The following is a 12612-nucleotide window of genomic DNA, read 5'->3' on the forward strand; positions in this document are numbered from 1 at the left end:
TTCAGAAGTATATGTTGGATAATTAAAAAATAACAAGTTTGGAATTAAAATCATTTCTATGATGTCAAAAATATGATAACAAACAGAACTCAAGTGGGGAAAAAAGAAAATGGGGCTATGGCTGTAAAACACAGCATGTGCCTGCGGGACACCTCTTCTTTCGACCGCATTCCGCTGGCATAGAAACTAATTTGGGATGCAACGGAGCAGAGACATGCGCCTGCGCCGAAATCAAGGTTGACCTGATTTGATTCATGTAAAAATAGCACAAGCACACGATCCGGCTGTTGTTGAGCCGGGACTTCACGGCTGTGAGAGAGGCGAACAAAGACTATTATTACTGTTCTGCAGGTAAGTATTGCATTATTTTAGATACTGGATTAAAACTGTCAGGTAGATTATCGCTGTTAACTCATTATAAAAGTGTTAGCGGTATTAGTATCTATATCACCGGCCTACATGTAGTTGGTTGCCTGTGTTTTCTTACGAGTCAGCTGATGGTGTTTCGTAATACCTTATGCGGCTCTAGTTATTTCTGTACAATGCATGTTTGCACATTTAAATACATTTTGTAATGCATCAATACGAATTGCTGGACAACCACTGACCTTCACTCAATCGTTAAATAGGTCACCTCTGGGTTAGACTAGTCGATCAATTGTCCGGAGAACTGCTAGCAGACGAAAAAATAACAGCGTGGATCCAAGAGAGGTGTCAACTCTCTTGCTGCGCAAATAGACCTATTTTACATAAAATCATTGAAAAAGGTTTCCAGTAACAACCCGGCAATTATAGGCCTATGTTACAAAAAAATATATCGGGCAATATTCTTTTTTTTTTATATTTTCATATGGACTGACTCATAATAAGTCGTTATATGTCCACATCTGTTGCAGATTATTTTATCACTAGAAAAATTAATATTAGTCATTTACATGTTTGGGTTTAACTAGGGGTCGCAAACAAGTTCAAGGTCGGCAAAATCATTAAATGTAAACAAGAATCAAGGATATTAGATATGTAATTGAATCTGCTCTAAATGTCACTTGGAATTTATAAAAGTTTGGTGTTTATAAGTAATAAGAGCATCTACTATTGCTATTACAAAGTTTATGTTGGTATAATGGTGGTATGATGTGGAATTTGAACGGCTTATTGTCTTGCAATTAACTGTCGAGATAGATTTTAAGTACCCTTCATTAGTGCGTGTTTTCGGGTTTTATTATTAACGGATCTGAATGTTATAAACTATATATCTTAACCGTTAATTAAAAAAAAAACGGGATGACAATCGTTTAGCAATTTAATAGCTAAATCTAGGGTGTCGGAAATATGATCCGATAATGAAGAAGCCAATATAAATTGCCTAGGATGCAGTTCCTCTAACAAAAGAAAATGTAAATGTTTTCTGATTGTATGTATATGTTTAAAGAAATTAATGGCGCGGCTCTGCCAAAGTGTCATATATTTTGCCAGGTTTCAATGTTTTATGTGTATGAAGTCCTTTAAAGAGCTAATCTCGCCAAGAACTGGAACTTTTCTACGCAGTGATTCCGTCGACATTATCAGCTTGGTCCCCGGTACTTTTCCTGTTTGTAACCTTTTCGCTCTCTGAATACTTTAAAAAAATCTCGTTATTAAATGTGTTGTGTTGTTGTTGGGGGACGTGAAAAATTCTAGGTCAGTGACCTTCACCCTTAGGATGGTGACAAGTTAGTCCCCTGTCGTAAACCATGAGCCTTTATTAATAGGATCTAGTAACACGTGGTACAGTTGTAGCCAGAAAACCAGCATCTGTTGATACCGACTCTTGTTTACCAACAGAAACTTTACATGTAAATCAATCAAAAGTAACACAAATGTCAACATTTTCTTACGTATATTTTTGTTACAGTCAGACGAAACGTACCTTGAAAAATGATGATTATTTTTCAAATTTTCAACGGCCTGATAATATACCAAATAAAATTATTATACCCCCGCAAACGAAGTTTAGGGGGGTATATTGGTTTCACCCTGTCCGTCTGTCTGTCCGTCCGTCTGTCCGTCTGTCTGTAGACGCAACTTTGCCCCCCCCCCCCTATAGAATTTTTTATTACTGCATGGAACAGTTTGAAAATTTGTACATATGTTGAACACCATCTGAAGATGTGCACCTGCAATTTTTTTTAAGATCAGACAAAATTTAATGATTTTATGACAGTTTTCATTTTCCTCATTCTAATGTTGAAAAGTAAGGGAGGTAATCCTTACAGATTTTATTAATTAATTAATAGAAAACACTCTAAAATATATTTATATAAATACATACAGATGGAGTTTTTTGTCTTTATGTCTTAATTAATAAAAAAAAAAAATTTTTTATAAGTATTCTATCAACTGACAATGCAAAGTTTTTGTTTGTCAATGATAAATTCTTAGGAGCTAATAAGAACATCAAAGACAAGTGTGGCTGAATTCATTTGTCCCAAGGGAGCCATTATCTGAGCCATGGTTCAGATGGAGCATGTGTTTAGGGGAAATTGATAATCTGTAAAATGGGTGATGGTTTTGGGGCTATTTTAAAACAGTTTCATGTAAACCAAAAGGTCTATCATTATAAGGAAATAAATAATATAATTATTAATAAAGAAGTTAAACTATTTTTAGAGGTTGTTTAAATTTATTTGTCAAGTAAATTGATGAAGTGACCCTATTGGGCATTAATTTAAATGAAATTCAAAATTACTGATATGATTGTAGTGTTTTGGCAATTTTAAAATTGTTTGTAATATTAAATTTTCTTTTTTACATATTTTTACATAGTATGGTAATTATGGTAATGTTTGGGAGTTTATTAAATTTAACAAGTTCATCAAAGAAAATCATAGTCCTATGGGATCAATTTTCTGATATGGAGTTCCATTGTGCCATAGGAGAAAGTGAGGAAAATTTGAAACAACTAATTGCATCTGTCAAGACTCTTATTAGAAAGATATTGAAAGTTTTATCAACAGAAGAGCATTGCTTGGCTACCGGTATTTCTATTCAAGGCAAAGGGAGGGGTAATTGTCATTTTGTTGGTTTTTCTTTAAATCAATTAAATTAAAAAAATATATCATCAAATACATACATTTGTAAATGTATTACTGTTATAGATATGTATTTACAGTGAAATTCTGACAATTTTGATTTTAATTTGTCTTCGTTAACTAATTTTTTTTTTTTTACAATTCTAGAATTTCTTTTTGGAAGTGTTCCAAACCTTTATTATTCAATTCAATTATTTGTCCCATTTGAAATTAGCCTAGCGGGGGTATTAGTCCCATTAGGACAGTTCTAGTTATTATTTATTATCATTTTAAAAAAATGATTATAAAAATATATATATTTTAAAAAAATATATCAGAAATTCAAGTGTATCTTAAATAAGATTATATATAGGGAATTGCATACAATAGTATCTTGCACAAATGCCTGGTAATGTACCCAAATTTTTTGCAAGAAAGCTTGTCAAACTAGTAGAATATCAGTCACAAATTCCTGGAAAAATTATATGAAAATGAGGAACGTGTCGTATGAGTCAAGCGGAGATACGGGTTGTTTAGATCTGTAAGGATTTATTTTAACATGTATACGTGAATTTGATGCTTTATGTACGTCTTTAATTTAAAACTTTGTTTTGTGTTTTCTCCAAAATTTAGTCTCCATATCAAGCAGTACCCGATTTTTTGCAACTTCCACCCCTTAAAAAACCCCCAAAATTTGAGTAAGCTCAAAAATATCAGTATTGTCCCTATTTATTTTTTGAGAAATTGACAGTCTGTACACTTCTGTGAAGAGAATGTCATACCCTCCCCCATCTCCTCCAAAAAAGTTCTTCACCAGTCTCCGCTCTGTTTACCTCCATCTTGATTTAATTATGACTGTAACGATTGTCCTACATAAAACTAGTCGTTGTTTTACCTGCATTGTCGTGAAGTCTAGACTTGTTGATGTCAGTGGTTTATTATTCCTAGTTCTGCCAACAGAGACATTTTTGGAGAACGGGCGGAGTTTTTAATTCAAATTCTTTATGTTTCATATAAAAAGATTATTTTTGTCCAAATAGAACCATTTTAACAAGACCTTGGAATTTCGGTTGGACGAAGCTATCTATTTCTTGCGTCAAAACAAGTTGACACGGTTTCAAGCTAAATATGCACCGATTGCGTAGTCTTAGCTCAAAAGCCAGACAAATCTTGTTGATTTGAAAAAACCATGGCTGAATGGCCAGCAATGAAATAGACAGGCCTACGTCACATTGCTACCCAAAGTCCAAGATCTTGTTAAAATGGTTCTAAGATTACGTGAAATCGTAGCCTTTGGAACATCAAGGTTTTGATATGGCACACAACTACTTCACTGGAATATTTCATGCACAAATTAAACGCCGCGAAGTCCCCATCGCCACAGATCAGGCCTTAATGATGTATCAGGGTCACGTGGACCCACAGAGGTTATTTAATGTTACAGAAAATTCACACAAAGAAATCCTAGCTGACGGCAGAAAAAAATAGCTTTTACAGAATTAGATCGATTTTAACCAGGCCAGTGATTGCCTGCAGCTAATTAGATGGTAATTAAATCAAGTGTGTGTGCACAAACTGTCACTGATAAAAACACAGGTTAAAAAAACGTGGATTCATGTTTTACCTTAATGCGTATAAAAAACTAAAAAAAATCCCAATATATGGAATCTAATTTCACACTCTTGTATTAGGCGATATATATTGTATTGTATGAATTGTGCTATTTATGAACAAATTAAACTGTAAAAATAAATAACTGATCTATATCACAAACAAAATGCCATTTAAAACTATTGAAGTTCTGATCTAATTCTATAACATGAATTTGCTCTTGCTGCTCAACTGTTCGGTCTCGGATTGGACGAAATTCGGCTATGAATAGCGTTAAATGGCCTTGAATCGTACATATTGTTCATACATGTATCTAGGCCAGTAAGCTGTTTAATCTAGCAGGCTCAGTCCATGTGGTTTGTCGGAGTTTAAAACCAGGAGAATGAAAAAATGTATTTCAAAACAAATGGATATCATTTTCTGATCTAAGTGGACGCGAATTGACCTCCCGTGGACGGGGTTAGTGTATTTACCTGTGCCAGCGATTCGTTTCGTCTTATTGACACAAAAAACAAAGCTTTATTTACCTTAGAGCACCCTTTGTAACTGAAGGTAAGATTGATCTAAAGCAGTCGATTACCTGTGATTTAAAAATAAGTCAATATAAATAAGTGCATGAAAGACTCAAGAGTTGGGATCCATTTTAATCATGAAGAGATAAATGTAGATAGTAATTTAAAAATAACACCCGAGAACCTGTATACACGTTGCATCAATGTGCTTAGTCAGTACATTCTGGACGTCTTGTGTCCTTCGTTAACGAAAGGATCAACATGTATGTACACAGTCGTAAAGAAGCTCAGACGTTCAAGGGTGTCTCAAGTTACATGTACAGATAATACACACATCATACCACGGCGCGGCCTTGTGACAATTGGGAAATTATAAAAACATTTTATATGATGTCATGTAGGTATTAGATCTATATCAAGATGTCTGCATATTTTCCAATACGTGTACAGTTGGATGTCGGGGGGGGGGGGGGGGGTCGGTGAAAGGGACAGAGTAATTCTTTAATACGTTAAGTTTTACATATCAACAGTGAATATTATTTAAGCAGTAAAGTACATGTATGCATATTTTAGATGTTGACTAACTGGAGAACATTACATGCACGTACGATCTTGCATACACTGTACATGTATATACAATGTATATATAGTAACATGTACTAAGCATTATGACAGTTTCATACAATCATGTAATTTCATTACATTAAAAATAATTTTCCATTTTACAAGCTTTAAATTTCCCGTATTAAACAATCCCATTAATTAGGATTTATTCCCCACTATAAGTGGTGCCTTTAGGATTTATTCCACACTATAAGTGGTGCCTTTAGGATTTATTCCACACTATAAGTGGTGCCTTTAGGATTTATTCCACACTATAAGTGGTGCCTTTCATCTGACCTGGATATCTCGAGACTTTGTTACAACACTTTCACGTCCCAGCGATTATACGACCCAGATCTTGCCGAAGTCTTTGTTTGCCAAAAACACGTTTGCCCTTGAGTGATGTCAAGTCTATCATGAAGCACAGTTTTCTGCCATTAAATCAAAATCCAGTTAACACCAACTTGTATAAGTTGGAAGACGCCTGGGCCCTCCTTCGAGCTCTGACCCAGTTCCGATCTTCTGGAGCACATTGATGACTTCTGGGAATCGTAGCATGCTGGTTTTACACATTGTGATAAAATGCGCAACTTAAAAAATTTTGAGAGAACCTGCGTTTTTTATTCAGAATCTTGATCCTGCGTTTTACAACAGTAAATTGATCTCTTTTTTCGCAGTTTCAAAATAGAAACTTGCATAATGAAACTGTACCCATTTCGATGGATCAGTGATACTATCAGTGAACATCGCCTAAAAGTCATACTTATGTTATATCAGTGAGGCCTGCATCATTGCTATCTTTCGAACAATTGAAGGAATGATGTAAAACACATTATGAACTGGCGCTTCTAATCAAAATATGTGTAAAAAAGGTACTCTGTGCTATAAAATAACATTTGAGTGTTTTTGAGTAATAGTCTAAAATTTGATGATATTTAAGGTTTTTCTAGATATTTTTAGATGATCTAGAATGTAGACTAATCATACGGTAAGTTGCCGGACTGGTCTTGTTATTTTTAGAAGAACCGTAGTATAGACTTCATCTTCTAATCATTTAGGTAGAAAGTCTATGTTTCAAATTAAAACACAAAATTACTAGAAGGAGCGAGGATCGAAGGCGGAAGAGAAACATTGACAGTCGGAACCCGTTTTATTGTCTGACCCTATCCGCGTGAACTATTATTTCCGCACGGCTCTCGGGCCTTGTCACAAGCTACCGATAACCGAAAACTCGACGCATGCCCGGAATTCCAAAGTCTGTTCTATCTCCCGCAGAATAGAGAGCCTAGCAGAGTTCAGCTGGCAGAAGTTGTAATTCTTCGTAAAGCTGATGCATTCTATTCTCACGATCAGTACCATTACACGAGATTTGACTGGACATAAATTGTATTCCCCCTGGGCTGCCTGTTTACTGATTTCCTCTTCTAATTGCGGCATATATTTCCCTTTTCTTTACATCTATGTCAACATTAATCAGTTTTCTGCAAGAGACACGACAACACATCATTTGTTTTCTCAGCAATATATGTTATGTGTGGAAGGGACATTATCGAATTGGTCCAAACGACGGAACATCGCATGGTATCCTAACCCAAATAATGAACAATAAACATTTATGTACTTAAAGGTCACCTTTGTTTTTCTGTAATATGATCCCAAATTAAACCAGTCTTTCTAAAGAAATTGAGACAAAATATGAGCAACAAATTGGAGTTTATTGAAGTTTATACAAGTGGACGCATTTCCGAAATGTCCATCCCCGTTTTAAGAAAATATTATCGTATTAATGAAAGTTGCCAATCATTATATGGCTAGGAAAATAATGAACACATTTAGCTAGTAATTGAAATTAATCAGGGCTCCCAGATATATATAATCTATACGATGGGTGCCACTCAGAGGCTGTTATTTTGTCGGTGAATATGGTGACCTCAATATCGGAAGAGAGATTGTGCACAAGAAAAAATAAATACTCAAGCACGGTTATATGCGTTACGAGTTTCTAGTGTTTGTTATAAGTGTTTTGATAAAAAAAAAACCGTAAAGAAGGAAATTGAACACTTTAAAACAATTTAAGGATGGATATAAGTAGGTAACTGTTACGTTTTCATATGATGGACATTTGAAGATTTTCAAAACTGTCTCTATTTGGTCATATAGAATTATTTTAAAAGAGCTTGGACTTTGGATATAGAACCATTTTAACAAGAGCTTGGACTTTGGGTAGATGTGCCAAGCAGCAATGTGACGTAGGCCTGTCTATTTCATTGCTGGACACTCAGCCATTGCTCTTTGAAATCAACAAGATTGGCCTGGCTTTTGAGCTAAGGCTACGCACTCGGTTCATATATCTCTTGAAACCGCGTGATTTCTAACTTGTTTTGACGCAAGAAATAGATAGCTACGTCCAACCGAAAGTCCAAGGTCTTGTTAAAATGGTTCTAATCTGCCAAAAGAAGAAAACCAAAGTCAGACTTGAGAGCCCACGACTCGCGTACCTCACAATGGCGGTGTCCCTTTCTCATCAAGGATTGAGCATTTTGTTAATTTGATTTTACGCTGAGTCTGTTGCCTAATCCACAGACTATATTTATATTAAATATACATAATTCATAGGAAAAAGAGAGAGATCAGTTTGCAAGAAATTGTGTGACAAAGAGGTGGACGGTCTACCGATGGTTGGTATTAGCCAATGAGAATTCAAGTTGACAGCGGTAGACGTGCACTGTTTCGTAAACAGATAAGTAATATGATGATGTGTATATATTGTTATAACGTATTTTGTCTTTTCCCATTGTTTGCGGTACCATAGCAAGAGTTTTGTCCGTATATCAAATCGGCTATATGATACAGTGTTAAGATGTTGATGTACATCATTCACAACAAAATGAAACGTAAAGAAAATTAAAACCGATTAGGTGGAACAGAAAGTAATAGCATCATATCAAAGATACTGAGCACAATGAGGCTGTTTACTCATTTTTTGGCAAATTGAACTTTATTTTATCGAAAGTTTGATATATCTAAATAAAAAATAATAATAAAGAAAACGTGAGGAGGTAAGATAAATGAAAACAAACGATTTATAATTGAAATAAAAGAATGACCTATTTGCCGTTTTTATTTTGGCATGTCAGGTTGATTTAATGATGGCTAATTTAGTTTGCTAATTGCTCTGTTAATGTATGCATCCATGTAAAAAGTTTTGATTTATATGACATGTGCCCGTTTAAATATGCTTGAATTTATGTTTTGCTTTCTAAGAAGATATACGTATAAAAAACAGCAAAGTGTTGTTCCCCGTAAGATTTCTGTAAGAACAGTATATGTTGAAGAGTTTTAAAGTACTAGTACACTGCAGTGTGTGTGTTTACCTGTACGATTTATTTAATGAGTATGTGGTTATACTTCCGTAAGATAGGACTCGGTATACATGTATCCTGCTTGTGACTTTTCTCTTTGAGTAGAAACGTCCAATAAGAATGGTTCTGTATGGTATCGATCGATGATGCCAAGTTCCTTGTATATAAACTGAAGTCTTCGTATTGCCTTTCAGAAATGAGCTGAGACGACCAGATAGCAGCAATGGATTCAGACATAGAGCCTGACAGCGACAAGAAGGACATCGTCGTCATCATACGATGTGTCATCGTCGTTATTGTCGGCATAATCTGCATCACCGGCAACCTGCTGGTCATCAGAACCCTCATCTTCTTCAAGTACCCCAAAATACCCATGTACGTGGCAGTGGGTGGCCTAGCGACGGCGGATATCGTTCGCGCAATCTTCGAGGTGCCTTATTTTGTTATTATCTGGACAAAGAACGGTAAACTTTTAACTGCGGATTGGTGCAAAACAGTTTATTATCTGCGGGACGTTAGCATGTATGTGGCCGTGTGTCATCTGGTGGGGCTTAGTGTACTTCGTTGTATTTTACTGAATGACAGAATGCACATGAGATCGTACGTGAGGCACGCCTTCATCGGCTCCATCGTGATCTGGACTATCATCCTACTGATGAACATCCCCGGTATCAAGGACTCTTCCAAAAAGATGGGCGTGTGCATTGAGGAAAACACCGACTTAAAAACCGCCACGGAACAGAAAGAGTGGTTGCAATTGACGTTCTCTTACGGATTGCCAATTATAGTTATTGGTGTTGTGTATTTTTTGACACATTATTTTTCGAAAAAGTTTTTCGCGGACAGCTACTCTCGTCGAGAGCGACGTTTGTCTAGGATGGTCAGTCTTTTAATCCTGACTTGGATCATCTTTAAGCTACCTTTTGAAATCACTCGAATGATTACTTTCTATAAATCTCGGAAACTGGAGGAGATCATGTCCATTCCTTTAGAGGAACAAACTGATTTGAAAGGTATGACCGATAGCTTTGAATCGTATCTGAATTTACACAAAGTGGAACAAATGGTGGAGTGCATCTCTTTAATAGACTTGGCAGCAAGACCAATAATATACAATAAGTTTTCTCACTACTTTAGTAGAAGTTTCAGTGAGGTAATAAACTGTACCAGCTGCCAGAACAACCAAACGCCCAAACGTGCCTATCGGAAGCAGCGCAGCGCTGACAGCAACTGTACCACCGTCACCGACGCCGGCAGCGCCGATGCGCCGCTCAATGTGTGCAGTGTCGAGCAGTTCACCGGAAGTGAAGAAGAAAAAATAAATAACAAAATTTTCAATAAAGATACCGGACATCCGGAACCAGTGTATCTTGACGATGACGTTATTGTCGTGTTGCCACGTGAAGACCCAATAGAACGCATGCCGTCGTCGGCAATATAAAATTCTGTATGCATGTATGATTTACGCTATGTGTATATGCTCAAGTTTATACTCGTTTTTTCGCATAGTTTGTTTTTCATTGTAAATAGACTCTGTTCCTATTTTGAATGGCGGCCGTATGGTAATTGTGAATTCCATCCTCAGAAGCAAAATACCTCACAGATCCCTTGAATGCTCAAATTCCAATATTTTTGTTCGAATTTTACAACCTCATATAATATACCGATTTACCAAAATTAGGTCATGCATGATAACTGACACACAACAAATTTCTTGTACGTATGTGATTGTTGCAAATAATGTGTCTTGATCGATTTTAAATCCGGTTTGATTGATGTAATTTTAGGATTATGACAATTTAATTGTCAATATTTTGGTTTGATATTTGCGAACATGTAAATGATACTGTTATTTCCTCATTGATATCAAATCGTTATTGTACAATTAATGCTAGAATACCTAAAAGGCTAGAATTTGAAGGGAAAAAATAACCTTTATAAAATAAAACATTAAAACTAATTGAATTTATATGATTAAAAATATTAAAATATTAATTATTTAAAGAATTTAAAGAACTTTTTGTTTTTTTAATGTTGAAACTGCGACGAATTCATTTCTTTTATGCTAAAATATTTTATCACAAATACTTTAAAAGATGTGATTTTTGTATTTTGGTCTGATTTTATCAGTTCCTGACATGTTGGCCTTGGCTGTAGAGTAGCTATTCTGCAATCGGAAACCAGTAAAGTATCCATCAAACTAAGCTCAAGTGAATGGAAATATTGAACTTGATAAAGTCACCATCTGTCTTAATTGATACACAACTGTAGCATTCATTAGGGCGACTTTTTCTGTACATTCTGTGTCATCACAATTTTAACATCTTCATTACCATGACCGAGTTGTGACAGCTTAACTATTTTAGGAGATGTCCCCACGTCTCTCAACAAAATGTTCTAGTTTTAAAAACAATATTTTACAGGCAGGTTTTTGATGTACAAAGCTTTATTTTTTGAAGGTTAATGGCGTTTTTGACATGATAGGGCATGTGTAAATGTTGTAGATTGTACATGAGTACATCCTGCAGTGCTGGCGAGAATATAGGGCATTTTTCACCGATCACTCATTGTACTTACAGAATATGCTTTGTCAATCATTTGTCACACCCTCTTGGTTTACTGTCCAGGTAATATTTGGGTTTTTATTTACTTCTTTCAGCATTAAAGTTAATCAGACGAGATACTGAATCCCGAGTGTATGAATTAGAGTTTTTGTTTTGTTGATGTGTTGATAATTCATGTGTACATCTCATTTATATCAGTATTTTACCCATTTATGAATGTTATGAACTGTGCTTTGTGAATGTACATTGTGAGCAGTACATAGGGAGTTGTTATAAAACTGTTATAGTATATTGCTAGACAACACGGGTAGAGGATATGTTCCGGGCGTACTGAAATTACGACTCTCAGTTTGTCGCCTTTATCTGAAAATGTAAACATTGTACTTTTGGTTGTATTGTTTTGTGTTAAACGAATCAATATGAATATATTCATTGCTCAGTTATATAAATATTAATAAGCAGAAAACTCTTGTTTTTCATCTTGACATAATGTTCTAGATAGAAATGCGCATGATCAATTAAGTTAAGAAATTCGTAATGTCGCGTATGTGCATATTAAGCAGAGATTTTTAAAAAGTGAAATAGATCCTGGTGTAAGGGAACCAATACAATAAGTCGCTAGAGTTTATGTAAATAATTGAATGTTTTTATTTGTATCTCAAGAATTTGTTTGATACCTATTGCACATGCGCAATGACTTGAAAAAATAAATGCGTACGTAATAAATTTGCATATTTTTGAATCGCTTGGTGCGCATCGTTATAGAGAACACATACATTGGAAAAGGTATTTATTAAGATAGGAACGATAAATAAAAGGTCGATTTCTATTGCACCATGGACAGCTTTATACCCCACAGCTAAAAGAATATTTTCTTAAAACTAATAAATGTTGATTGTTTGGATTTACT

The 12612-nt window shown here is 35.2% G+C and overlaps 1 protein-coding gene across 3 annotated transcripts; it reads left to right on the top strand.

Moving 5' to 3' along the window:
- The first annotated feature begins 223 nt into the window (after positions 1 to 223).
- On the top strand, positions 224 to 12168 carry LOC128176480 (galanin receptor 2b-like). Of its 3 annotated transcripts, none has more exons than XM_052842863.1 (2): positions 224 to 351; positions 9333 to 12168. In XM_052842863.1, the coding sequence occupies exon 2, from the start codon at positions 9362 to 9364 to the stop codon at positions 10577 to 10579; it is 1218 nt and encodes a 405-aa protein (XP_052698823.1). In that variant the 5' UTR covers positions 224 to 351; positions 9333 to 9361; the 3' UTR covers positions 10580 to 12168. The 3 variants fall into 3 exon arrangements, with proteins under 3 accessions (XP_052698823.1, XP_052698825.1, XP_052698824.1); XM_052842865.1 differs by lacking the exon at positions 224 to 351 and adding an exon at positions 4760 to 5120; XM_052842864.1 differs by lacking the exon at positions 224 to 351 and adding an exon at positions 4761 to 5213.
- The last annotated feature ends 444 nt before the right edge of the window (positions 12169 to 12612 follow it).

The sequence above is a fragment of the Crassostrea angulata genome, chromosome 3 (genome assembly GCF_025612915.1).
Source record: "Crassostrea angulata isolate pt1a10 chromosome 3, ASM2561291v2, whole genome shotgun sequence".
NCBI classification, from domain to species: Eukaryota; Metazoa; Mollusca; class Bivalvia; order Ostreida; family Ostreidae; genus Magallana; species Magallana angulata.